This window comes from Oryza brachyantha, chromosome 6, assembly GCF_000231095.2.
Source record: "Oryza brachyantha chromosome 6, ObraRS2, whole genome shotgun sequence".
Classification (NCBI taxonomy): domain Eukaryota; kingdom Viridiplantae; phylum Streptophyta; class Magnoliopsida; order Poales; family Poaceae; genus Oryza; species Oryza brachyantha.
The window spans coordinates 7,618,177-7,642,051 of NC_023168.2; the positions used below are offsets into that span (position 1 = coordinate 7,618,177).

A 23,875-nucleotide genomic window follows, 5' to 3' on the forward strand; every position below is an offset into this window, starting at 1 on the left:
TCTCGTGGGTCGTGAGGAAAGCAAACTGTTGGGATGCTGACCCTAATCAAAAGCCCACAAAGGCCCACTTTGAGGACACATGGCCCTCATATAGCACATTAGAGGTTAGAGCCCAACTATGGCCGAACAACAGAAGCATCGAGGCTGGGGACCGGTGACGTGGGTGGGCCAGGCCCACCAGCAGGCGAAGCGTCTTCTCCTCCTCTGTCACCAAAGGTATACTGCCCGGCTCCTCTAGCACCGACTTCTCTGTTTAGAAATGGTAATGGGTTATATAAGAAACCATGGGTCCAAACCCATTACTATCGTACACCATATAGTGATTCACCGAGCATGGTATTAAGGCTCTAAAAGGTTCGACCCGTCACCTCCCTCCCTTTAGACAGTTTGATCTCACTCTATGTTTTGATTTTAATCGTCCATATCGTTTGTTGAGTATAACGGTTCATTCTTCCTACACGCAGTTATGTCATGCGGGGTTCTGCATCTAGGCAATCGCTTGGTCACGTTCACCCACATGGACAGTCACTTCGCTAGGTTCTCTATCAATGACAATACGTGCACGAAGTAGAACACGAATAGAAAGTCCAAGTTAACAAGATCAAAGTGGTACAACTTAAAGGCCAAGAAGAAGTTGAAGTACCAAAATGCGGGCAAGTCTTCATTGTAGTCAAAGGATACGAAGGAAATGCCATTATTTTGAATGTTTCACTTATCGAGGGCAATCTATACATAGGCCGCGTTCGGCGAGGGCTATAAGTTGACTTAAGCCCCTCATTTTCCACGCGCATGCTTTCCGAACTGCTAAACAGTGTATTTTTTGCAAAAATTTTCTATAGGAAAGTTGCTTTAAAAAATCATATTAATCTATTTTATATTTTTTAATAATTAATAATTAATTAATCATGTACTAATCTATTACTACGTTTTCCGTGCCGGGTAAGTTAACTTATCTACCTCTGTAAACGAACGCGGCCATAGTGGTTTCTGGCTCATGTATCCTTTAGTATGATAGTGTCAATGACAACAACTAGCCAACGTGCAGTCGACTACAACACTGCATGTAAGAGAAAGTACGGACAACTTCAAGTCAATGGTAGAGGGGTTCCTTCTCACAATCCATTACTAGCCCTTGGAGGACAATGGTCCATGGTGTGAATTCGTTATGATCTGTGGATACAGATGAAGAGGTATGACGATTTGAAGGTATGTGTGTAATGATATAAGATCTATTGGTTCTTTCACAACACAACTTAGTCTTTATATTTTTAGCTCCAAACTTTAAAAATTTTCAGCTGACCTTTGTTTTAACTAACCCTTAAATTTTGGACGTCAAAATGGACGACCTATTACCACTTCTATTTGGAGTAAAGTGAGACAATTTGCATGAGAGTATTGGGAGTTGTGGCATGCATGGTATAGTGTTAACGACGGTCATGTAGCAGTGTAGCAGCTACAGGGTTTGGAATTTTTAAATATCACCTGGAGGCTAATCTGGAATGTAGGTGGTATATAGCAGTAGAATCGGTTTTTTCCAAGAGAGGCTCACCACCGGATCAAGCTACATATGACTATGGGTCCATATCTTTTTTTTAGATAATAGATTAAAAACCCGGCCTCTACATCCAAAGAGATGTACACAGCCAACCAAGTTCATACATGAGCATTGAAGCTCTCCCATTACATGGGTAAACAACTATCAAAATATTGTCTTAACTAGAAAACAAGAACACCCAGTACCCAGCAAACTAGCAAGCAAACAACTTGACGCCCTGCAATACACATAATCCAGGGGAGAAACTAAACTTGCATTCTCCTTCGAAAGTTCCAACCGTATTTGGAATAAAACTCCAGCACTCTCATCTCTAGCAGTCTGTAGCGTTCCTTCGTCAAGTTGTTGTCCTCTTCATTAAGCAGCAAGGACCAGCTTCTGGCCCAATATGTCGCTCTGAAAATCACCTGCAAAAAGGAATAAACCTGTGATCCATTAAAAACAGTATCATTCCTACTCAACCAAGCTGCCCAACATAAAGCTGCTATACCCTCTAACGCTCTAAGCTTAAGCCTAGAGTTGACCCCGTTTAACCAATTCTCAAGAAGATGGGTCATGTTTCGCGGTGGACTAAAACCAAAACTAAGTTGAACTGCACTCCAAACCAATCTTATCATAGGGCATTCAAAAAACAAGTGTTGTATAGTCTCTTTTGCTCTACAAAAGCAGCAGTTGAGACTGCCTTTCCAATTCCGCTTAGCTAAGTTGTCTTTGGTTAAAATGACCCCCTCTTTCAAATACCACAAGAAATTTTTTATCTTTAGAGGAAGTCTTAGTTTCCAGATACAAGATTTTCTTGGGATTATGTTTCCAAACATAAGCTTTCTGTACATCGAGTTGACCGTGAATTCTCCATTTTTGTTAGCCCCCCAGAGAAACGTATCCTTTTGCTCTTTTAAACTTAAGTCCATTACACTAGCTACAATCCTATGCCAAGCTTGGAGATTATCTCCTACTATGGCCCTTCTGAAGGAAACATTCAACGGAGTTCTTCCAACTACCTTAGCCACAACCTCGTTTTTATTCCTCACCAGATTATATAGCGATGGGTATTTCTTATCGAACGATTGTTTCCCGAGCCATCTGTCCTCCCCTCCCAGAATCTTACTTGTGACCCATCTAGCAGATTAAAGAAAGCATCTTTAACCCCCATTAAACCTTTCCAGAAATGAGAGTCCTCTCTTCGCTTCTGCACTTGCATGATGGGTTTAGAGAAGAGGTATTTTCTTCTCAACAAATTATGCCAAACTCCTTCCTCATTGATCAGTTTATATAACCATTTACTCAAAAGGCATTTATTTTGGACTTCAAGGTTCTGTATCCCTAAACCCCCACATTCCTTGGGCTTACATAACACACTTCCTCTAGCTAATCTGTATTTCTTCTTGTGTTCCTCGCTTTGCCATAAAAATCTAGATCTGAAAAAGTCTAGCTTCTTCAGGATGCCTTTAGATACCTCGAAGAATGACAGCATGTACATCGCAAGGCTACTCAGGACTGAGTTTATGAGTACTAGTCGGCCTCCCACCGATAAAAACTTACCCTTCCAACTACTCAGCTTCTTTTGAAACCGCTCTTCTACTTCCTTCCAATCCTTATTAGCTAATTTCCTATAGTGCATCGGAAGGCCTAGATATTTCAACGGATAAGAACCCGTTTTGCATCCAAATATGCGTGCGTACTCTTTATCGACCTCCTTAGCTTTGCCAAAAAACAACAACTCGCTCTTATGGAAGTTGATTTTTAAACTTGAAAGCCTTTCGTAGGTACTTAGTACCAATTTAAGGTTACTTGCTTCTTCTAGATCATGTTCCATGAAGAGAATTGTGTCATCCGCATATTGGAGGATGGAGAGACCATCGTCTACTAAGTGAGGAATCACTCCATGAATCTTACCCTGATCTCTTGTTCTTTGGATTAAAATTGCCAACATATATGCCACCAAATTGAATAACAACGAAGAGAGCGGGTCCCCTTGCCTTAGTCCTTTTTTTGTTTGAAAAAAATCCCCAACATCATCATTGACTTTTACCGCTACACTCCCTCCTCTTACTATTTGATCAATCCACCGGCACTACATAAAGGGTCGAAGCCCTTCATTCGTAGCGTTTAGTCCACCTTATCGTACGCCTTTTCGAAATCCAGTTTAAGAATTATTCCATCCTTTTTCTTTTTATGCATCTCGTGGAGCGTTTCATGTAGAATTATCGCCCCTTCCATAATATTTCTTCCTTTCAAAAAAGCCGTCTGCGAGGGTCTTATGACTTTCTGAGCTACTAGAGCTATTCTATTAGCCATGACCTTCGTGAAAATTTTAAAGCTCACATTTAGTAAGCAGATTGGTCTGTATTGTTGAATTTGTCTTGCTTCATTTTGCTTCGGTAACAGAGTAATGATTCCAAAATTCAGACTATGTAAGGGTAATCTACCCATATGAAACTCCCTGAAAAGGGCCATTAGGTCCTCCTTGATTACCTCCCAGAATACTTGATAGAACTCAGCTGGAAAACCATCAGGTCCAGGAGCCTTATTGTGTTCCATTTGAAAAACCGCATTTTTTACCTCATCTTCCAAGAAAACTCTAGTTAACAATTCATTCTCTTCAACCGACACTTGACTAATATCCTCCCTACGTGCCTCTATAAGCGAAAAGTTATTCTCCTCTGGATATCCTAACAAACCTTTATAATACGCTGTGATATACTTTTTAAGTTGATGCTCCCCTTCTATCAGCCCCTTGTCCTGTTCTAGCTTAAAAATCCTTGTTTTCCTATGTTTTCCATTAGCAGTCATGTGGTAATACTTAGTATTATGGTCGCCTTCTAGTATTCTTCTCGTCTTTGCTCTTTGATACCATCTTATCTCCTCCTCTCTTAACAAATTGGCTAGTCTATCCTTCATGGAAATCTTGTCCTCTAGTTCCTTACTAGACAAAATTCTGGATTCAGCAATTTTATCAAGTTCCTCAGTCATGAACAGCAGTTTTTCTTTCTCTTTCTTATAAACACCACTCGTATTTTTCGCCCATCCTCTTAGGAATTGGCAAAGACTTCGTATCTTGTTCTGCCATTTTTCTAGCACTGTTAACCCCTTGGAGCTTTTGCTCCACACCTCTTCTACTAAGGCAAAAAAATCTTCCCTTAGCAACCATCCCAACTCAAACTTAAATAAAGGTGGTTTATCCCTGTTTGTCCCTTGTCCCGTGTTTAACAAGAGAGGGGTATGGTCCGAAAACTCCCTGCTCAGCGCCTGGACTGTGACTAACAGGTTGTTGCACTCCCATTCTGTGCTTACCAACACTCTATCCAACTTCTCATAAGTTGGTTTTTGAAGGTTGTTGGCCCAAGTGAATTTACGCCCCGAGAGATCAATCTCCCTCAAGTTTAAGCTGTCAATGACAGCATTAAACAAGAAAGGCCATTTGCCATTAAATCTATCATTGTTCTTCTCATGTGGGTTTCTAATAATATTAAAATCACCTCCAATTACCAAAGGCAAAGAATCAGTTCTACACGCGTTCACCAATTCTGTAAGAAAAGCTTCTTTAAATTCTTCCTGCGCTGCACCATACACTGCCACTAAACTCCATTGAAATGCATCATTTTTATTTTTCAAGTGAAACTTTACGTAGAACTCCCCTTCATCAATACTAGATATGTCAAAAAAATCTAGGTTGATTCCTAACAGAATGCCTCCTGCCCTACCTCTTGGTCTAGTCCAATGCCAAAGGAAGTCCTTACCTCCACAAATATTTTTAAGCCATGAATCTGAAAAATTGGTTTTGCCCGTCTCCAAAAGAGCAATAAAGTCTAGCTTATACTCTTTGGAGATTTCTGATAGAAATCTTGTTTTAGCCAAGTCTTTAAGACCTCTGCTATTCCAGAAGATTCCTTTCATGGTAAACCTTTATTTATTTTCCTCCCTTTCCTCCGTACCTTGATTCGCCTTTTGCTCCCTATTCTGCTCACCCTATGTTTCTTGGAGATTATTTCAGCATCACATCTTAGGTGATTACTGCCTTCATCCATAACCTCCTCCATTAAACCCCCACACAAGTGTCCAAGGTCCTGGCTATGAACCTCCTCCTCATCCTCTGAGAACACATCCCTCTCATCTATCCCTTCTACAAGATCCAAAGTTCCCAGTTTTGAATTACCGACCCTTTGAAATTCAAGGTTTTTTAGACCATCCACCGAACCTGACACTAAAACACTAGAGCTACCTAGGTTCACTCCTATGTTATACAAATCATCCACTATATGATCATGCGAGAAGGAAAGAAACGAAACTTTAGTTTCATTACCTGCTGAAAGCTCCAGGTTTTTCCAAGCTTTCCTCTTTTCGGCTTTCTCCAGCGAGTGTAGTCCTCCGCTTTTGGCCAACCTCCCGCTTGATCTCTTCGGTGTCACTAGAACTTCTTTCACCCCTGCTAGCTGCAGCAGCCTTTCTTCCTTTTCTTCACCATCCCTTTCTACTTTGGCTCATTTCCTTCCTTTTCCTTCTTAGACATGGCAGCTCTCAATTTCTCTTCATCCTCTACCTTATCATAGACCTCTCCTAACACCTTCTCCATGGCTACTTGAATAACTTGGTCAGCTATTTTGTCGGCAAAGAAAACCTCGTCTTCCTGCTGCCCTCCATGCGATCCTACCCCTCTAACCTCCCCATCCTCTCCAGGCTTCCCATCTATCACCATATCATCATTTCTAGCTCTTTTCAGATCCCTGCCCTCCTCTTCCAATTCCTTCTCTCCTTCTTTTGCTCCATCCCCATCCTTGTCTTCTTGTTCGAATTCCACTTCTTCTCCATTTTCATCGAAGCCTTTTTTTTCCATTTCAAACATCAGCTCAAAATAGTGATCCCCTATTACCACGTCCATTTTTCTTGGTATAATTGCAGGGTCAAGCACTGCCACAAAAATCCTCCCAAAGTCACTTTTTCTTGTTGTCTTCATATCAACTAATTGTGTTGCTCCCACCAGTGAGCCCACCGCCCAAAGAGTGAGGTATTCTCTGAGCTTTTTCCTTAGGCCAAACACTCTTATCCAAACTTTTGGGAGCAAATAGCCTTCTTCCTTTTCGAACCACTCTTCAAATTGAACCCTCACACTAGTGAACACACCTCCTTCCTTGACATCAGCCCCTCCAAAATTGATTGCCCTTTGTAATTCTATTCTGGACGGGAAAGGTACAACATAGGCCCCTTCCTCACTAATTTTCGGGTCCCAATTCCAATTTCCTGGGCATATTCTTTGCAGTTGATCAATCAGCCTGTCTTTAGATAAAGAACCTCCAATCACCTTTACTAAGGCTGTTTTAGTTCCTTTCTTGCTCCTTTGCAGTGGTGGATGATGAATGTGGTTAAAACCCAGGCCCTCAACTGCATATCCAACTGCTTGGACTGAAGGTTTAGGCAACTTAAGAATTGGACATTTGTGATTCACATGTTCTCTGCTTTCACAAATGTCACAGAAAACATCACTGACACAATCAGCCACAACATGACCTTTCTGGGTGCATTTGGAGCAAAACAACACCTTCGATCCTAGCTTGGCAGCTTCCCCATTGCTCTTGTGGTCCTCAAGTAGGCATGCATCACGACCCTGCTCCGAAAAAACAAGGATCCCTTCCATTTTCTCAATTTTCTTACCCTCTGAAGATTGCTGTCCAACTTGTGTCCCATCTGCTTCTAACTTCCCTGAACTTGCAATCAGCTTGCTTCCTTCCTTTCCTCCTGGTTTCCTCTCCTCCCTTCGATCCTCCCAGTGTCCTTCTGCAAAGCTTCTGCTCTCGTGCCCAAATTGATTATTACCTCCGAACCTGCTTCTACTTGATCTTCCTGCAAAACCCCCTCTCCATGTACCGAAGCTCCTGCCGCCTCTTGGTCGAAATCCTCGGCGATACCCACCCTGTTCCTGATGGAGGCGGCTGCCGACTGACTGCATGCCAAAACCAGAACCTGGCTGAAAAGTTGAACCTTATAGCCTCTTCTTCAGAGAATCCTCCGCCAACCTCTCTCCCAGCTATTCCCTTGTAGATTCCGGTTCCCTTCCCTCCGCGCCATCACTTCCTCTCTCTCTCTCTCCCGTCCGAGTGGTTTCCGTCGCCCCCTCAGGATTTTTCTCCTGGAGATCGATTGAATGTCGCACAGGACTCGAAGAATCGTTTTTACCTCTCCGTTTCTTAACCCAGGCGAGCTGTCCGGCTCGTGCGAGCCAACAGGCCAAGCCCCTAGGGAAAAAAATTTCAGTTTTTCTTGATTTTCCAAGCCAAATGGGCCTGTCCGGCCCACCCGTTTTTAAACACAGGGACGGAAGCAAAATCTTTGATTTCTGACAGAACTCTTCGGATACCGAATTGCTTTGTCGGGTGCTTTTTGACCGGGACAGCCGATCAGTCGCCACTCTGGCGATCGCGGTCCTTTCATCCGGACTTCGTCGCTGTTCCATCTTCGTGCTTCCAGGACCTTCCATTTCTCCTACTACTTCTCCTTCAACCCCTGCTGTAACTCGTGGTTTTTCAGGTAAAGTTTTCGCTAGCTCCAGGACCATGCTGGACTTAGCAGCAAGAGCCTCTGCGATTTTATCTCCTGTCATGGGTAATTGCGAGGTCCTAGCCCTCGGCAATGGCCCTTTCCTTTCCATGGCTTGCATTTTCCGTAACCATGCTCAACTTTCAAAGCCAAACTTGTTTCTCTTCTCAGCTTCGTTCTCCTAGAAAACGAGAGAGCTTTAGGCAATTTTGAGCGACGCAGCAGCTCACCGGACTTAACAATCTCCTCTACCCTCAACTCCTTTCTCAATGCATTCTGCACCAAACTGTCATCTGCCTCCCGTTCCACCTCTACCCGAGCTGCGACAGCTGGCTCCCTTTCCTGTTCACTATCCATGGATTCTTCATCCGAGTTATCTTCTTCATCAAGAATCCAAAAGCGTGAACCAAACGAACTGAAGCCAAGAATAGGTGACGCCGCGACCGAGTTAGAAAAGAGCACTTCGTGCTCTGACTTACCTCGCAAACTCGCCGCAGAAACTTCTGAACCTGATGACAAGCGTTCTCGGCGTACCTTCTTTCCGTCTTGGTGAACTGCTTCGCCCGAGCACACCTTGCTCAGGCTTCCTGGTGCCAACGTCAATCGCCTCGCCATGGACGTGGACGCCGACGAAGCCGCCTTCTCAACACTGACCTGCAAGGTTGCAACGGACGACGTACGCCATGCAGCTGCGACGCGAGGCGGTCGGCCTATTCCTTGTGTACGTGTAATAGGAACCCACTAACATTACAAGCTCAACATACAAACTTCATAAAATCCATTCTATCTATTAATTAACATGCAAACATGCCAAATCAACATCCCCGCATTATTTTCATAGTATTTCAACATATATAAACGCCCATCTTTTTTGTAATTTTTAACATACATTGATATGTGTATCCCGTACAAATCGAGTGGCATCATCTATAACCTTCTAGCCTAGGATCCCGTATATTGGGACCCGGGCCGGTAATTTGGAATCGCTGGTGATTTTAATCATTTGCCGTCAACTGATAATAACATATCATGCTGCAGAAACATTTTGTATGGTCATATATATGTAGGCCATAGCCAGCTAGCTCCGAGACAAAAATGTCTACTTAGCTTGCACTGATGTTTCCTGTTAATTAAGCACAACACGCTGGATGTGACTCTCATCTTCACTGGGGCCCGGGGGACCTTATTTTTCTCTGTTAGGCACTTAATTAGGCCCTAACCATTGACATGATCTTGTTGTATGCGCCTAAACAGAGCCCCTGATTGAAGCTGACGCCGTACCAATCGATCGAATCCGAAGGATTACTGGTGTCACCTCGTTGGTTAAGCTCCAGTCCCTGTCATGGTGCATAAAGCAGGGCAATCAGTCATCGCATGGAACCTGATTATCGTGTAGAGTTTAGCACCATCTGTTTGGCATGATACATAGTGGCATCCCAGAGAGCAATGTATAACAGAATTTGCTATGCATATGACTCAACCACCCAGTGACTACAGGATCACTCACTTAACTCACTTTGCCTAATCAATAATTACAGTGTTTCAGTCGTACGTACGCAGATAGTATAATTGGGTCGTACGTACGTATAGCGGGACAGGTGTATAACCTGATCATCCTTTGTAGAGTTATTCACCACTTGCATTCAGTAGCATGGAGAATTAACTCTGAAGTATTCGCGTTACCGATCGTGTGTTTTTTTTTGGGTATAGGCAAGAAATTCGCCGTTAATAGATATCAGAGGCTGAAATTATTGTTTGCAGTAATTATCTTGGAACATGAATTCTGGATCATTCAGTCCGCTTGAACTCATTTGCTCTTTCAGCTGACAATGGAACTGTCCGAGTCGATCAAACGTCCAACCAACTGAAAGTGATGGCGCTTTCCTCAAGGGGAAAAACGAGTAAAAGATTGGCCTTTTTGGTGGCTAAACTGATACTAGTATGTTAAATATGCGAGATGCTGAAAGGACTTGTACACTTGAATATTAACAAATGATAAAAATGATTAGCTCAAATCTTCTTCATCTTCTTGTACACTTCTTTTCACCCTGAACATATGTAGAACCCAAACAACACTTCTAAGTGACATGTACATGGTGTACATTTGCTTGAAAGGCTAACAAGCATCCATATAGCTCCAAATGTGAGGATATAACATAATCTCTCACATGTAATACTTCACCTAGATAAGTTTCCCTGTATTTATTTGCACATCTATATTTAATTTTTGAAAAATAATTAACTTAAAACTAGGTCCTAGAGCAATACTTCTGACTTCTTGCACATGTATATGCATTTACTGATTTACATGTGAATAAATTGCAGTTACGAAGAAGAAGCATGGCTCTTTTACCTAGCTTGAGTCGACCAGTGCAGGTCGGGCTCTCAGCTGCAGCCGCCGGCGGCGAAGCCGATCCTGGACTGCGCGACGTCGTAGACCACGCTGAACGTCTGCTGCTGCGTGTTCCCGATGATCGCCGTGCCGCCGGTCGGCGCGAAGGCCAGGCACGTCGTGGAGTCGTCCACGTCGACGAGCACGTTCCGGGGCGCCAGCCTCAGCGTCGCGCCGCCGGCGAACGTCATGTCGACGGCCGGGACGCGCAGCCCCGCGGCGGTGCCCTGGAAGCACGTGTCCAGGATCGAGTACGTCGGCGCGCGGGGCGCGCCGGCCATGGCCGCGGCCACCGCCCTGCTCAGCGCCGTGTACACGTTCGCGGGCAGGCGCGTGATCACCGTGCCGGAGTCGATGATCGTCGGTAGGCTGCCGTACTCCGACGGCGACACGGCGAGCGGGCTTCCCGCGACCGACATCCCGGACAGGCTGATGAAGTAGAGCGAGGCGTCGAGGTCGCTCGACGCCATGGGCGTGTACGAGTACTGCCCGGGGTTGTAGGACCCGATGGACAGGTACCCGGCCGCCGCCGACGAGGTCGGGAGGCAGTAGGAGAAGGCGTAGCCGAGGCTGGGGGCGAGCTGGTAGAACAGCGACAGCTTGTTCTTGGCGAGGCCGATGAGGCCGGCGGAACGGCCGAAGAGGCCCTCGTTGTCCTGGCCGCAGCCGTAGTAGAAGTCTGGGAAGTAGCCGGAGCCGAAGGAGACGGTGTCTTTGCTGAGGTAGCCGACGGAGTAGGAGCTGTCGCCGTAGCTGGCCTGGTAGATGCAGACGTTGGAGCGGGAGCAGGCGGACGGGTTCAGCGTCGCCGTCTGGAGCTCGCCGCACTCCGACGAGCCGCACTGCACGGCGGCGTAGGTGCCGGACGCGCGCGGGTCAAACACCGGACCGGCCTGCCGGTGGCAGGACACCGAGCACGGCGAGCACTGCAGCCAGGTGAGGGACGAGCCCGTGTCGACCACCATGACGTAGGAGGTGGCCGGCGTACCGAGGCCGAGGCGGGTGACGTAGTTCCCGACGCCGACCGACGCGCCCGGCGTGAGCGGCACGGACGACGCCAGCGAGGCCGCGACGCTGGCCTTGTTCTTGCGGTGGCCGCCGTGGAGGAGAGGGAGAGACGACGTCGGGCGGCGGGAGGAGGCGTCGTCGTTGCTGGCGAGGCGCGAGGCGAGGTGGGCGACGCGCGCCTCATCGTGGGTGACGACGGCGGAGAAGGGGAGGTTGAAGGGCAGAGGCGCCGGCGAGCAGGGGCTCTGCGGGTGGTGCAGCGTCAGGTGCACGCCGGAGCTGTTCAGGTGCGCGAAACCTGCGAGAATTAATTAATTAATTAATTAATCGAGATTTATTTTCTAAGAGCCTACGGGCATATTCAATGGCAGAGATTATCGTGAGCTCTATCTCTGCTAGCAATAAAAGTCTATTTTATAATGATATATATAAATATAGAGTTAGGTGTGGTTTTTACATGAATGTAATAAAATATTTTTATTACGCTAGTTTTCTTTTTATACACCCTTATGCAAGAAAATTTCTGCTAAAAGTCGACTCTAAGCTGCTATCACGTATAACAACGATTTTTTTCTCTCGTTCCCTCTTTTTCCTCCATATCACCAAATTTACTTACGTAGCGATTGAGATTGAGATAGTTAGCTATTAAATACATTTTTTAAATATATTTGTACGTGCCCTGAGAGTATGTCGTGCTCAGACTGCTATCTTAACGCGGCGAGTGTCTTCTCGTTTGCACCATCTAAGGTGGAAATTTAAATTAACAACGATACGTTGATTTTTTTTTTTAAGTACGCAGAGAGTGAACCTTTACTTTACTCCCACCTATGTATATGATTTTGTTTGGAATAAATTAACTTTAGCTTCTCATCTATAGATAAAATTTAAGCATTACAATTTTTAAAGTTGATTTTACGATTATTTTACTTAGTATTTACTTTTCCGAATTGGATTTTAAACCGTTAAAAGGCATTAAAATTTCTACTAATAAGTTAATTATAGATGCAGTGTTTATTTTTCAATAAATTATCAGCCTAAGCTTAAATAATGTATATAAAAGTATTATAAAATCATTGATTTCCACAAAAGTCCTAAACCGACACCTAATCAAAAGGAGGCCCAGTTAAGTTCTCAACTCAGTACCAAAACTCCACAGCCCCTGGCAGTTGAATTTGGTAGGTAGCTAGCTAGCCGATGCATATGCATGATCAGCTCATCACTGTACCAACCAACCAGCTTCTAACCAACCATCGTCAGTCCATCGGCTAGCTAGCAGCTGCTAGGTGACGGCAGGGATGCAGCAGAGGTCGCGCGCTTTTATGTCCCCCTCGATTCTCTTTTTTTTTAATCCGTATTCTAAACTGCTAAACAAATTTTTGAATGGTTAAACAAAATATTTTTTATAAAAATTTTCTACAGTAAAGGTATTTTAAAAAATCATATTAATCTATTTTTCAATTTTTATAACTAACAATTAATTAATCAAAACTTCTTTCTCTGCACCTACTAATTTATTTAGTGTGTAGCTTTTATAGATAAATCTTTATAAGATGATATTTTTAATATATATATATTTTTTCTATTAGGTACTTTATATATTAAATTTATATTAAGTATATATTTTCTATATATATAAACATTCAATTTATATTTCATACATGCAAACACAAAATATTAAAAGCTCGTAAACTTTTGTAGAATTGTTCCATTTAGCGTACGTGCGGGCGTTCCTCAATTAGACGCATGGACCTATATAGGGCCTCGTCTTTTCATGGTTGCTCATGCTCATAAGCCAATATTAAAATTTAAAATTTTAAATATGGAGTTAATTTTAGTTTTTTCATGTTATTTTTCAGTTTATATTTTTGATTGCTAAAAATACGTGCATTAAATTTTTATTCATAAATATATTTTCTGGCAATGACCCTGCCGAATGATCTCGTCTCCTTATTTCATCCCAGGATATTTATGCATGATCTGATCCGTGACATCTGTCGGCTTTAGTGTTCGTCGGCGCCGTAGAAAAAAAAAATTGCATGTCGAACCAAATAATCAATCACATGTATGTATCCATCTCGTGCAGGCAGGCCGGCCTGCCGACCGACAGTTTTGGCATTAGCGGATATAGGTAGGCTTTTCCAACCAAATAGTTCCAAAAATAATTATATGTATTTCATGTATAATCGAAAAAAGAAAATATCGTTAATATATTGGTTAATTATTTGGATTAGGCCCCGTCCGTAGTAAGCATACTATTCGATGACGGATAGGTTGGTGCGTAGTCGCGATCACGTGTGAATGATTTGTTGCAGGATATATGCATGCATGCATATGTATGTCGTACTTACGAAATGTATGGACCATGGAAGAGGTCGAGAATCTGTCCTAACTTATACCATTGGGAATTTAATTTGGGATCTAGCTATATGTCTAGGTTCTTCATGTCTGCTTGTACAAACCAAAAGATTATACAACTGAAATTGGACAATACTGCCATTTCCGGCCTTTTTCTTTTATTCAGTAAGTCTGAGATTGTAGGATCCTTCCTTCGTCAGACGAGGTGTATTGCAATCATTTTTAAATGTGTTCATCTTAAAAACATGCATGACAACACGTCTGTATTTAGATATATTACACCCAAGTATGTTATGTCTTGGTTGTGACTTTTATCACCTTTTTTCTATTACAAATATAATTAAATATCTATATGTTCAAAAAAAAATTATAATATTGTAAAAATAGTTATAAAGGAAAATATGATGATACATTTTTTATGTTTTCAAACTAAATATTTTGAGAACTATCAATAGAGAAAAGTTGAACATGTTTGATCGAATATATTAAATGGTGTCATATATTTAAATACCGAGAAGTAAATAACAGATTTTAACATTGAGGCAAATTAAAGGTCAAAAGGAGTCAAGCATAGTCAGAGTAAACCAAACAAATTTGTGGATAGCTACTCAGAAAAAGAGAATTTAAACGGTTCACGCGAGAGTCTATTCGTCACGTCACTTTGCTGACTCTTCTGTAGAAAATGACCCTTTTTTTTCCAGCTAACGTAACCTCAAAAACCGCCTAACATAGTGCAAAAGTACTGTTAAATCGAAGAACTTAATCGTCAGATAGAAGCATCCAAAAATTGTTAAATCGAATAACTTAATCATCCATGGACCATATGGTACTTGTGGGGATCGCGCTGTTTACTTCTTTGGGGTTCGGTTTGGAAAAATTCATATAGTTTGGCCCACTGCAACTTGCAGCTTAATTCAAATTAAGAAGCATATGGCTGGGCATCATTTGATTCAGCGTTGTTTCCGAGAAACAAGGTTCATGTTTTTCAGGTCGGCTATTGATAGGCCGATTTGCTATGATGTTTTATCATTGCTCTTAATTAACTTTGTGCCATGATATGGTAGGGCCGTACTATTAGGTTGAATAGCAATGTTACCCTATCATCTCCAACTCTGAAATTGCCGAAGAAACTCTGACAACAGACTCTAAGAACGAGCTAGAATAAGTGAATAACTCTCGTGGGATGGATATGAACCTACCCGATTAGGTTCGAGTCTCACCAGACGAATTTGTGAGAAAAATACGGCGCCCTCTTTTTTTTCCCTATTACTTATATAAGTCAAAATTTAAATTTTCGACCTTAAATTTTAGAGGTTTTCACCAAAAATTATTTTCCAGCCTTTTTCAGGTCGCTAAGAATACACGTACACAAGTTTTATTCACAAATTATTTTTTATTTACAAATATATTGTTTGGTTTTTCATTAAAAATCCAGCCAATCACCCCCTTGTTTTTTACAGACTCTCAGACTCCTGTAAATATATCTTCTATGCAATATGTTATTAGTTTCTTCAGGTTAAATAGGTGTACATGACAGATTACGTAGAAGATATATTTACAAGATATTCACATTATTGTGGATTCTTTTTTCCCTATTGAAGCCATGTCTAATGTCTATGCTAACTTCTTGAGCAAGATTAATTAAGTAGTGACCATGCATATGGCATAAGTTAAGATAGGTCCTATACGGGTCTCCCTTATCATGGCAAACCAAAAGGACAAAAAGGAAGATGATTAATAGCATCTCAAATTAATCATCACTAGGCTGAAAAGAAAGAACTGTTGTGTGGACCTTGCTAGTGACAGTTGACGCGCCATCTACCACTTCCTTCTAACTGGATTAATTCTTGCTTCTTGATTAGCCTCCATATAATTCGCAAAAAGCAAGAGAGAAAAAAAAAAGGTCTTGACCATCTCGTGCAATACTGAGATGATGATACCTTGATGCATATGCTATGGCGGTTGGAGCTGGATTGGAGGTGGCAGCAATTGGATTCACGAGAGCATTTGTAGTAAGCAAATTCGTATGTGTTTTGGATCCGCCGCTGCTCCCCAATCAATTGGATCACAGTGTTTCGGCCTTTCAGGCAAGAACACAGGTTGGAGTTCGCACTCGTGATCTCAAGAGAAAAAAAAGGTAAAAAAGGAAATAGGTTGATTTGATGATTTATTTTTCATCTGGTTTGTACAGTTGTACTAAAAACATCTATTGGAACACCAGCCTTCCTTCCATGGCAGCATTTCTGTGATCTGCTAATTCTGTACTTGCCACGAAGACAAACTGTCTGTGATTGCAAGAACTGGCATGACAGTTCAACCTAAGCACTACACACTTCTCTTATCAAATGGAGACATTATCCATTCACCATACCTTTTGTTTTCAGTGCTTAATTATAGTATCACATCTAACGATTCACATGATCAAAACATATACTTCAGCCGTATAACAGAAGAATAATAATAGCAAAGAAATGGCGAGAAAGCAACAGATGAACTATGTAGAAAAAAAAATTTAAGCAAGGTCAGGGATACCATTGATCTGTGAGGTGCAAGCGTCGGCGATGTCCCTGATCGGGGTTGCAATGGTGAAGAGGAGAGAGCAAGCGAGAAGAAGGGGGAGCACCTCCATTTTGATCTCCAGCTCAGCTGAAAACTGAAAGCTTCTTCTTCTTCTTCAGAGAAGTTCAGTATGGGTCAGGCCCTTGTGCTTGTGCCCCTTTTTTATAGAAGAAAGATTCTCAGTGTCATCGTGCGCGCGCATGTGTGTGTGGTGTGTAGGAATCTTGCTGATTGCTTTCGTCTTAAACACTACTACATTATATGAATCAATCACCATATCATCCACCCAAATGATTAAGCAGTAATTCTCACTTTATGGGCTGTCATTAGTAAATGCTGTTTCATCTCTGTGATAACAGGATTAGGCAGATAATTAAGTGTATTGCTCAATCAAGTTTGTCTTATCAGAACCATTCTGCTACACTTCTGGCATGACAGTCAATACCTCCTCTTGTGGTAACTATATATGCATGAACTGGTGACCATAAGCATCATCATCAAATTTATGTCTGCCATGTGAATACTCCAATACGTTTGGATGTTTATGTGGAATCCCATTGCCTCATTTGCACCCCTCCAAGCACTGTACATGATTTTCTGCATCAACTTGGAAGAACCTTTCAAATTATACCAATTTTACAGTAATCAATATGTACTAAAATTTTAGTGTTTGGATATCTTCTAGTATCTAAGGTGACAAGAGGTACCAATATTTACATAAAAAAAATAGTACCTCTCAATACCTTCTCAAGGACCCTAAAATTCTCTTCATATTAACTTGCCCATTTTAAAAGCACGTTAAAGATGTTGTTATTTTAGGATGAGAGAGCAAGTGACACTTCTGTAACCAATAATATAGTTCTGTTGCCGCACGACTTTTTGGCCATCAAGCTCGTTTACAAGGGTGTGCTAGAACATGTAATGTGGTTGGTAAGATGACAGTTCCTTGATTATTAACATATCGTAATCATGGTATGGTCCTTCGTGACATCAACATAATTTTTTGCACCCTCGACTCACTGTTTCTGTTTTCATGTTTCTTGGCAAAAACCACAACAAATTTAATTCCTAGGGCCTTCCTGGAGCTGTATTATTTTTTGCCATTTATCCCTAAATAAGTTCATCTAGCGTTGCACCGGAATTAGTCAAAGCAAGGAAAAAAATTATTGAAACTAGATAAAGTGAAAATAACTGTATTCATATTTGATAAAGTGAAGTGTATTTAGTACTTTTCTTGTACGGGATATGTCAAAAAAATAAAATTATTTTAGAACAAAGAGAGTAGCATTGCAACCAAAACTACTGTAAATCACAATTATCACCTCTGTTCAGAGAAGCCGAAATATTTTTTCGGGCCAAAGACAGCAAAATGGAATTGGCGTTAATCGGGCCCCATTAGAACATTCTCTCGCAAAGCCCATGTGCTGTTTGTAACTTGGGCTGCTTCGTCCTGGGCTCTGCGTGCATTAGCCCAGATACACGAGGCCCAGCCCATGGAGAATTTCTAAACAAAAGCAGGCCCGCGTTGGAGGGTGCTCAAGGCCCAACACCGTCATCCACCGCCAGAGAGCGTGTGCGCCGGCGCTGGACGTTGGCCGGCGGCGGCGAGGGTGAGATGCTAAACTCTCCCACACCCTTCTCGGGCTAATTTACTTCCTTTTGTGGTGGTTTCGTCTTGTTCCGTCGTCGCTAGCGCCAAGGGAAGGAAGGGAGGACAGAAGTTGGGAGAAATTTCCGCGGTTCAGCGGCGGTCTCTCCGGTATGGGATGGCGATAATCGAGTTCATAAGACTTGCCTAGTGGATCTTGTTGATCGTCTCGCAGGTTGTCGACGTGCAAATGGGACGCTGAGGAACCTTCTGTCTCTATCAGGATTCGGTGACATTTCTTCCTGCTAGCTCCTCTGATTGATATGACACTCTGACTAGAAAACACCACTTGCTATTTAGTACTTAATGTGGGCTAATTAGTGCTAGCTTTGTTTAATAGGTTAGTTTCCTGTACAGAGTGCTGTTAAATCCTAATATTGTAAAGTACCAACAAAAAAAATCATAATGGTTTGAAACTAATAGGGGAAGTGTTAATCTGAATTTCTTACGTTTTGCCATGATCTGGATCCTCATTGCTAAAATTTGCTCCCGATATGCAAAATGTCAAGTACTATTTGAGTTTTCCTTTTCTGTCCTCTAAATGGTTTTGTGGTATTTTTCATATTTGAAGAGTAATGGTACTTTGCACTAGATATATATTACCTTGTTTAGTCTGCATCATGTGCAGTGTGCACCTATCAGTGGCTTGTTTAGATTAATAAGAGCACACAGTTTAGGCTAATCACCTGCTTGTTGCACCTATCAGTGGTTTGTTTAGATTAATACGATCACACAGTTTAGGCTAATCCCCTGTTCGTTGACTATCCAGCTATAATCATGCATTTCCCCTTCTCCATTGATGCTGCATTTCATCTCTCTTCCCCTTCACACACAAACTATGGCTACTGCTTCTCTCGTTTTTGCAGGCAAAGCTGTGGCAACCCCAGTTATCTCGTATGTAGTGAACAAAGCCTTCATTTATCTGGTTAACTACTGGAAAGCTGAGGACATGGAATCTGTGAAAGCAGAAGTTCTCAAGATGTTACCTCTTGTCCAAGCAGTCTTTGATGCTATTGATTGGAATAACATTAAAGAGCAGAGTGTGGCACTGGATGCATGGTTGTGGGAACTCAGGGATGCCATTGAGGAAGCTGAGGATTCACTCGATGAGTTGGATTACCATCGTTTGAAGGAGGAAGTTAAAGCCCGTGATGAACAAGAGGTGCGTGGCAGTGTCTTGAAGTTAAAAGGGAAGCTTATCAGGAAAATCACCAAGCATGTCCCCAAGAATGGCATGTTGAAGAGGTTAATGGAATCTGTTGAAGGTTTGCATAAGGCAATTGGTGGTGTAAAAAATTTCATGGATGTCGTGAATAAGGTGGGTGTTGTTAATCAGTTCATGGATTATGAGCTAAGAATGAAGCGTAATCAGTTTGAAACAACCTCAAGGTCGACGGCAATTGAGGTTTTTGGCTTGGACAAGGAGAAAGACATCATCATCAAATGGCTCACTGAGCCAACAGGTAATGATCCTGCAGACACCAATCTTCGCATTTTTACCATAGTAGGACATGGTGGTTTTGGGAAGACAACTTTAGCTCAGCTCATTTATAATGAGAAGAAAGTGCAAAATTGTTTTGACATATGCATGTGGGTATCTGTGTCTAGTCATTTTGATGCACCAACAATAGCAAAAAGTATCATTGAAGCAATTTCAAAGGAAGCCCCTCCAGCCAACACTTTGGAAGCACTGCATGCCATCCTTGAAGATAGGTTAATTTCTAAGAGATTTTTTCTTATTTTGGACAATGTTTGGAATGACAATGACATGGATGGGTGGGAGAAAATATTAGCTCCCCTCAGAATTGGTGGAACTGGAAGTATTATTTTGCTTACGACTCGGATGAAATCTGTAGGAGATATGGCTGGTTATGCCCTTGGACTCAAGGTGCAACATCTGAAATTAGATGGTTTACTAGAGAAAGATATTTTGATGCTGTTCAACAAGCATGCATTTAGTGGTCTCAATATTGATTGCTACAAAAACTGTCAATTACTTGGTGAACAAATTGTGAAAAAGATTAGCGGATGTCCCTTGGCAGCCAAGGTTATAGGTGCACATTTAAGGGATAATATGAGTTATATGTACTGGGAGAAAATTTTGCGGGAAAACTTGCATAATTTACAATTAGGAATGGTTGGTGTCATGAAGGTCCTTAGATTAAGCTACCATCATTTACCTGCAAACCTGCAGCTGTGCTTTAGATACTGTAGTATATTTCCACAAGGGTACAGATTTGGGAAGAAAGAGCTGGTTGATATGTGGTTGGGTTCAGGGATAATTTTGCAAACTATGGATGAAACAAAAACTCTAGAAGATATTGGAGGACAATGCTTGGACCAACTAGCAAGAAAATCATTCTTTGAGTTCACATCAGAAGAAAGGGATGGTGTGATTCTTGAAGAATATTATGCTATGCACGATGTATTGCATGATTTGGCACAAGTTGTTTATTCTGGGGAATGCTTGAGGATTGAAGGTATTAGATCAATGAAGATTGCAAAAACTGTTCGCCATCTGTCTGTCAAAATAGTAGATTCAGTTCATCTCAAGGGGTTTTGCCATCTTAACAACTAACGCAGTTTAATTATTGAATTTGTTGGAGATGACCCTAGCATAAATTATTCAATTTCCTTTGATGAAATTTTGAAAAGTTTTAAAAGCTTGCGCCTATTGTGTGTAACTACCAAATGCTGGATTGAAATACCTGATGCTGTCTCAAAGCTGGTACACCTTCGTTACCTCTCCTTGTTTAGCGCCAAGAGATCTTTTCTTGTGTCAGTGCATAAACTATTCAGTCTCTACCATCTAGAAACACTGAAGATTATGGAGGATTCAGAAGGGAAAATACTCAAACTAAATGGCATGAATAATCTAGTATGCTTAAGAAATTTGCATGTTCCTTATAACACCATTTCCTCAATACCTCGAATAGGGAAACTTACATGTCTTGAATATTTAAGTGTATTTAATGTCCAGAGAAAAATTGGATACACTGTGTGCGAACTCAAGAATTTAGCACAACTTCGTACTCTTCGTCTGCGAGATATTCAGAATGTTGACACAAGGGAAGTTTTGGATGCCAATTTGAAGGACAAGAAACATATGAGAACATTATCTTTGCATTGGTCTTCTGATGAGGTTATTTCAGAGAATACAGATGACCAAGTTCTTGATAACTTTCAGCCACACTGTGGTCTTGAAGAGCTCAATATTATAGGGTTCTCTGGCACTAAATTTCCGTTCTGGATGACAAACTCATATCTTATAAATATTGTTTCGCTCAAGATCATCAACTGTGGCAAAATTCAGCTTCTTCCATCATTAGCTAACCTCTGTTCACTGAAGAGTTTATATCTTCTACACCTTCCACTATTAACAAGTATGGGCTGCTTTTTTCATGGGTGTAGTGAGGTCCCTATTGGCTGCAGTCATCCACTGATTTCATCACAGCAAAGTGCAACAGATATTTCAGAAGGAACAAACTATATTAACTCTGACTCAAAATTCTTTCCGTCTCATCTTTACACTCTGGTAATTCGAGGATGCCCTAAACTGATGGAATTGCCTACTTTACCTCTGAGTCTAAAGCACCTAAAAATAGTAAGTTCTGGGTTGATGTTCCTTCCAAAGATGTACCAGAACTACAATTTGGAGGGAAGTTTGGCATCACTAAATGAATCACAACTTACAAATGTGCTCATCGAATATTGCCCAAATTTGACTTCTTTTGCAGAGTGCTTCTTACAACAGAATATCTGTCAAGCATCTCTTAGACAGCTCCATATCTATCAATGTGAAAAACTAGAAAGGTTACCTCCTAATGGCTTCGTTGAACTAGTAAATCTACAACTCCTAGAGATATCATATTGTCCACTGCTCAAGGACAGTAGAATGGAAATTAAACTTCTTCCTTCATCTGTGGAACAGCTCACGATTGGATCCTGTGGTAAGCTAGAGACCATGCTGATTAGCTCATTGGCTGGACTTAAAGCCCTTTCCAACATTTCTTTATCTAAATGCAGTCACTTGACATCCCTCCCCTCAGCAAATACATTTGAAACTCTTACATCACTAAGAGTACTGGGAATATCCGATTGTCCAAACTTATCATCTTTGGGTGGGTTACAGTGCCTTGAGTTTCTGACATATTTGACTATTGATAAATGCTGTAGTCTCACAAAGGTTTTTACATTGCAATCGCCATCACCATGTCAGAGTAGCCAAGAGAATTTCATGAAAAATTTGCTGAAGATTGAGACATTATGTATTGATGACCACTCTCTGCTTTTTGTGGAGCCATTAAGAAGCATGCAATTTACTAGGGAGTTGATCATTTGGGATGATCTTGTTATGACTTCATTGCCTGAGCATTGGCTCCTGCAGAATCGCCTTCTGCTAAGAAAATTGTTCATACGGAACGCGAAGGCCCTGAAATGTCTTCCTTCAAGCCTGGCAAATCTCTACCAGCTCCGTACTTTTATTCTTACCAATGCCCCCCTTGTCAACTCAGTTCCAGACCTGCCTACATCGTTGAGCAATCTCACTCTTGAAAATTGCCCTACAATATTAACTGAGCGGTGTAGAAAGGGAGGTTATGACTGGAGCAAGATTGCCCATATTCCTCTTGTTAAAATCAACGTTGTAGAGAAGCAATAGTTGTAAGTACATTGTTGTGTCGTTCATATTATTATACTGTATTAATTGATTCATAATTTCCTAATAACACTGAGTATGCAGATGAACACTGCGCTTCAGACGGTTTTTTTCATCAACATGCAAGAGTTTCCAGTTTCATCCACCTTTTCCTGTGGATGAATGCTCCAAAGTCGTCAAGCAAGTGGAACTGTGGAAGGAATCCCTGTGAATGGTTGTATGTGTACAAGATGCTTGAGGTCAAACAATCTTTTCGCGTGGGGTAATGGAGTTATTATGCTGAGTCTTAATTCTTAAAGAGTAGATGAATGTTTTGGTTTCTAATGTTCTGCTTGGAACTGAAAGGATTTGTTTTGAGTTCTAATGAAACTTTTCTATGGCTGCTACAAACTTCCTACGGAACACATGTGCCAAACAAATAATACCAAATTCTGATAGCTCATTCCATTTAGACCACTTCATTTAGTTTTAATCATGAGTCGACTAGCAATGCCAGTAAAAGTAGTACAAACCAGTAATTGCATAATACTGCTGGATTGGTGTGCTATATGATTAGCGAAAATGTAAATCATTGCTGCAAAAGGCAATTTAATGTCTAATGGTCTAGTCCTAGCACGTACTTAGAATCTATTATTTGGGGGTTTTGTTTTGTGAGGATAATGGGTAGGAACATATATCCATGGATTAAGGTTGGTCAATCCTATAGAAAAGATGCATTGGAACGACACTAGAAGTGGAACCAGCCCCAATTGATATAAAGATCTATACGGTGTGGACCCTAGGTGATATGTAGTAACACTAATGTGTGGTCTCATTCCATCTTGGTAATTATAATAAGGAATTGCTCGAGCATTTTCATTTCATGTGTATTTGGGTAAGAGATTTACTCCGGTCCAAACAAAAAGTACCTCGACGTACCGGTACCTCGAGGTACTAAATCGTTTTTCACCATTGAATCTAGCTGAGTAGGATGTACACGGTTAGATCCAACGGTCAGAAATAATTTGGTACCTCGAGGTATCGGTACCGCAAGATACTTTTTATTGACCAGTGTAAATCCCATTTGGGTAAACCAGTCACCTGTTCTGAGTACCTAGAGCATAGACGCAATCCTAACAAAACCAAAACGAAACAGACAAAAAGTATGACACAAATCATGCCTAGTTTCCAAAC

At 41.6% G+C, this 23,875-nt stretch overlaps 3 protein-coding genes across 4 annotated transcripts; 1 reads left to right on the forward strand and 2 right to left on the reverse strand.

Moving 5' to 3' along the window:
* Positions 1–1,580: 1,580 nt before the first annotated feature.
* Positions 1,581–7,664, reverse strand: LOC107304414. The gene is made up of 2 exons (XM_015838464.2): positions 5,856–7,664; positions 1,581–1,959 (listed from the first exon to the last, which is right to left on the reverse strand). Exon 1 carries the CDS (start codon positions 7,494–7,496, stop codon positions 6,024–6,026), a length of 1,473 nt encoding a protein of 490 aa, XP_015693950.1. The 5' UTR covers positions 7,497–7,664; the 3' UTR covers positions 1,581–1,959; positions 5,856–6,023.
* Positions 7,665–8,867: 1,203 nt separating this feature from the next.
* LOC102701361 (aspartyl protease family protein At5g10770-like) lies at positions 8,868–16,619 on the reverse strand. Of its 2 annotated transcripts, XM_040525070.1 has the most exons (3): positions 16,371–16,619; positions 10,437–11,781; positions 8,868–9,420 (listed from the first exon to the last, which is right to left on the reverse strand). In XM_040525070.1, the coding sequence occupies exons 1-2, from the start codon at positions 16,465–16,467 to the stop codon at positions 10,469–10,471; spliced, it is 1,410 nt and encodes a 469-aa protein (XP_040381004.1). In that variant the 5' UTR covers positions 16,468–16,619; the 3' UTR covers positions 8,868–9,420; positions 10,437–10,468. The 2 variants fall into 2 exon arrangements, with proteins under 2 accessions (XP_040381004.1, XP_040381003.1); XM_040525069.1 differs by lacking the exon at positions 8,868–9,420 and having other exon boundaries at positions 9,956–11,781.
* Positions 16,620–18,883: 2,264 nt separating this feature from the next.
* LOC102720887 (putative disease resistance protein RGA4) lies at positions 18,884–20,623 on the forward strand. Its single transcript, XM_040524930.1, has one exon. It carries the CDS (start codon positions 18,884–18,886, stop codon positions 20,621–20,623), a length of 1,740 nt encoding a protein of 579 aa, XP_040380864.1.
* Positions 20,624–23,875: the final 3,252 nt, after the last annotated feature.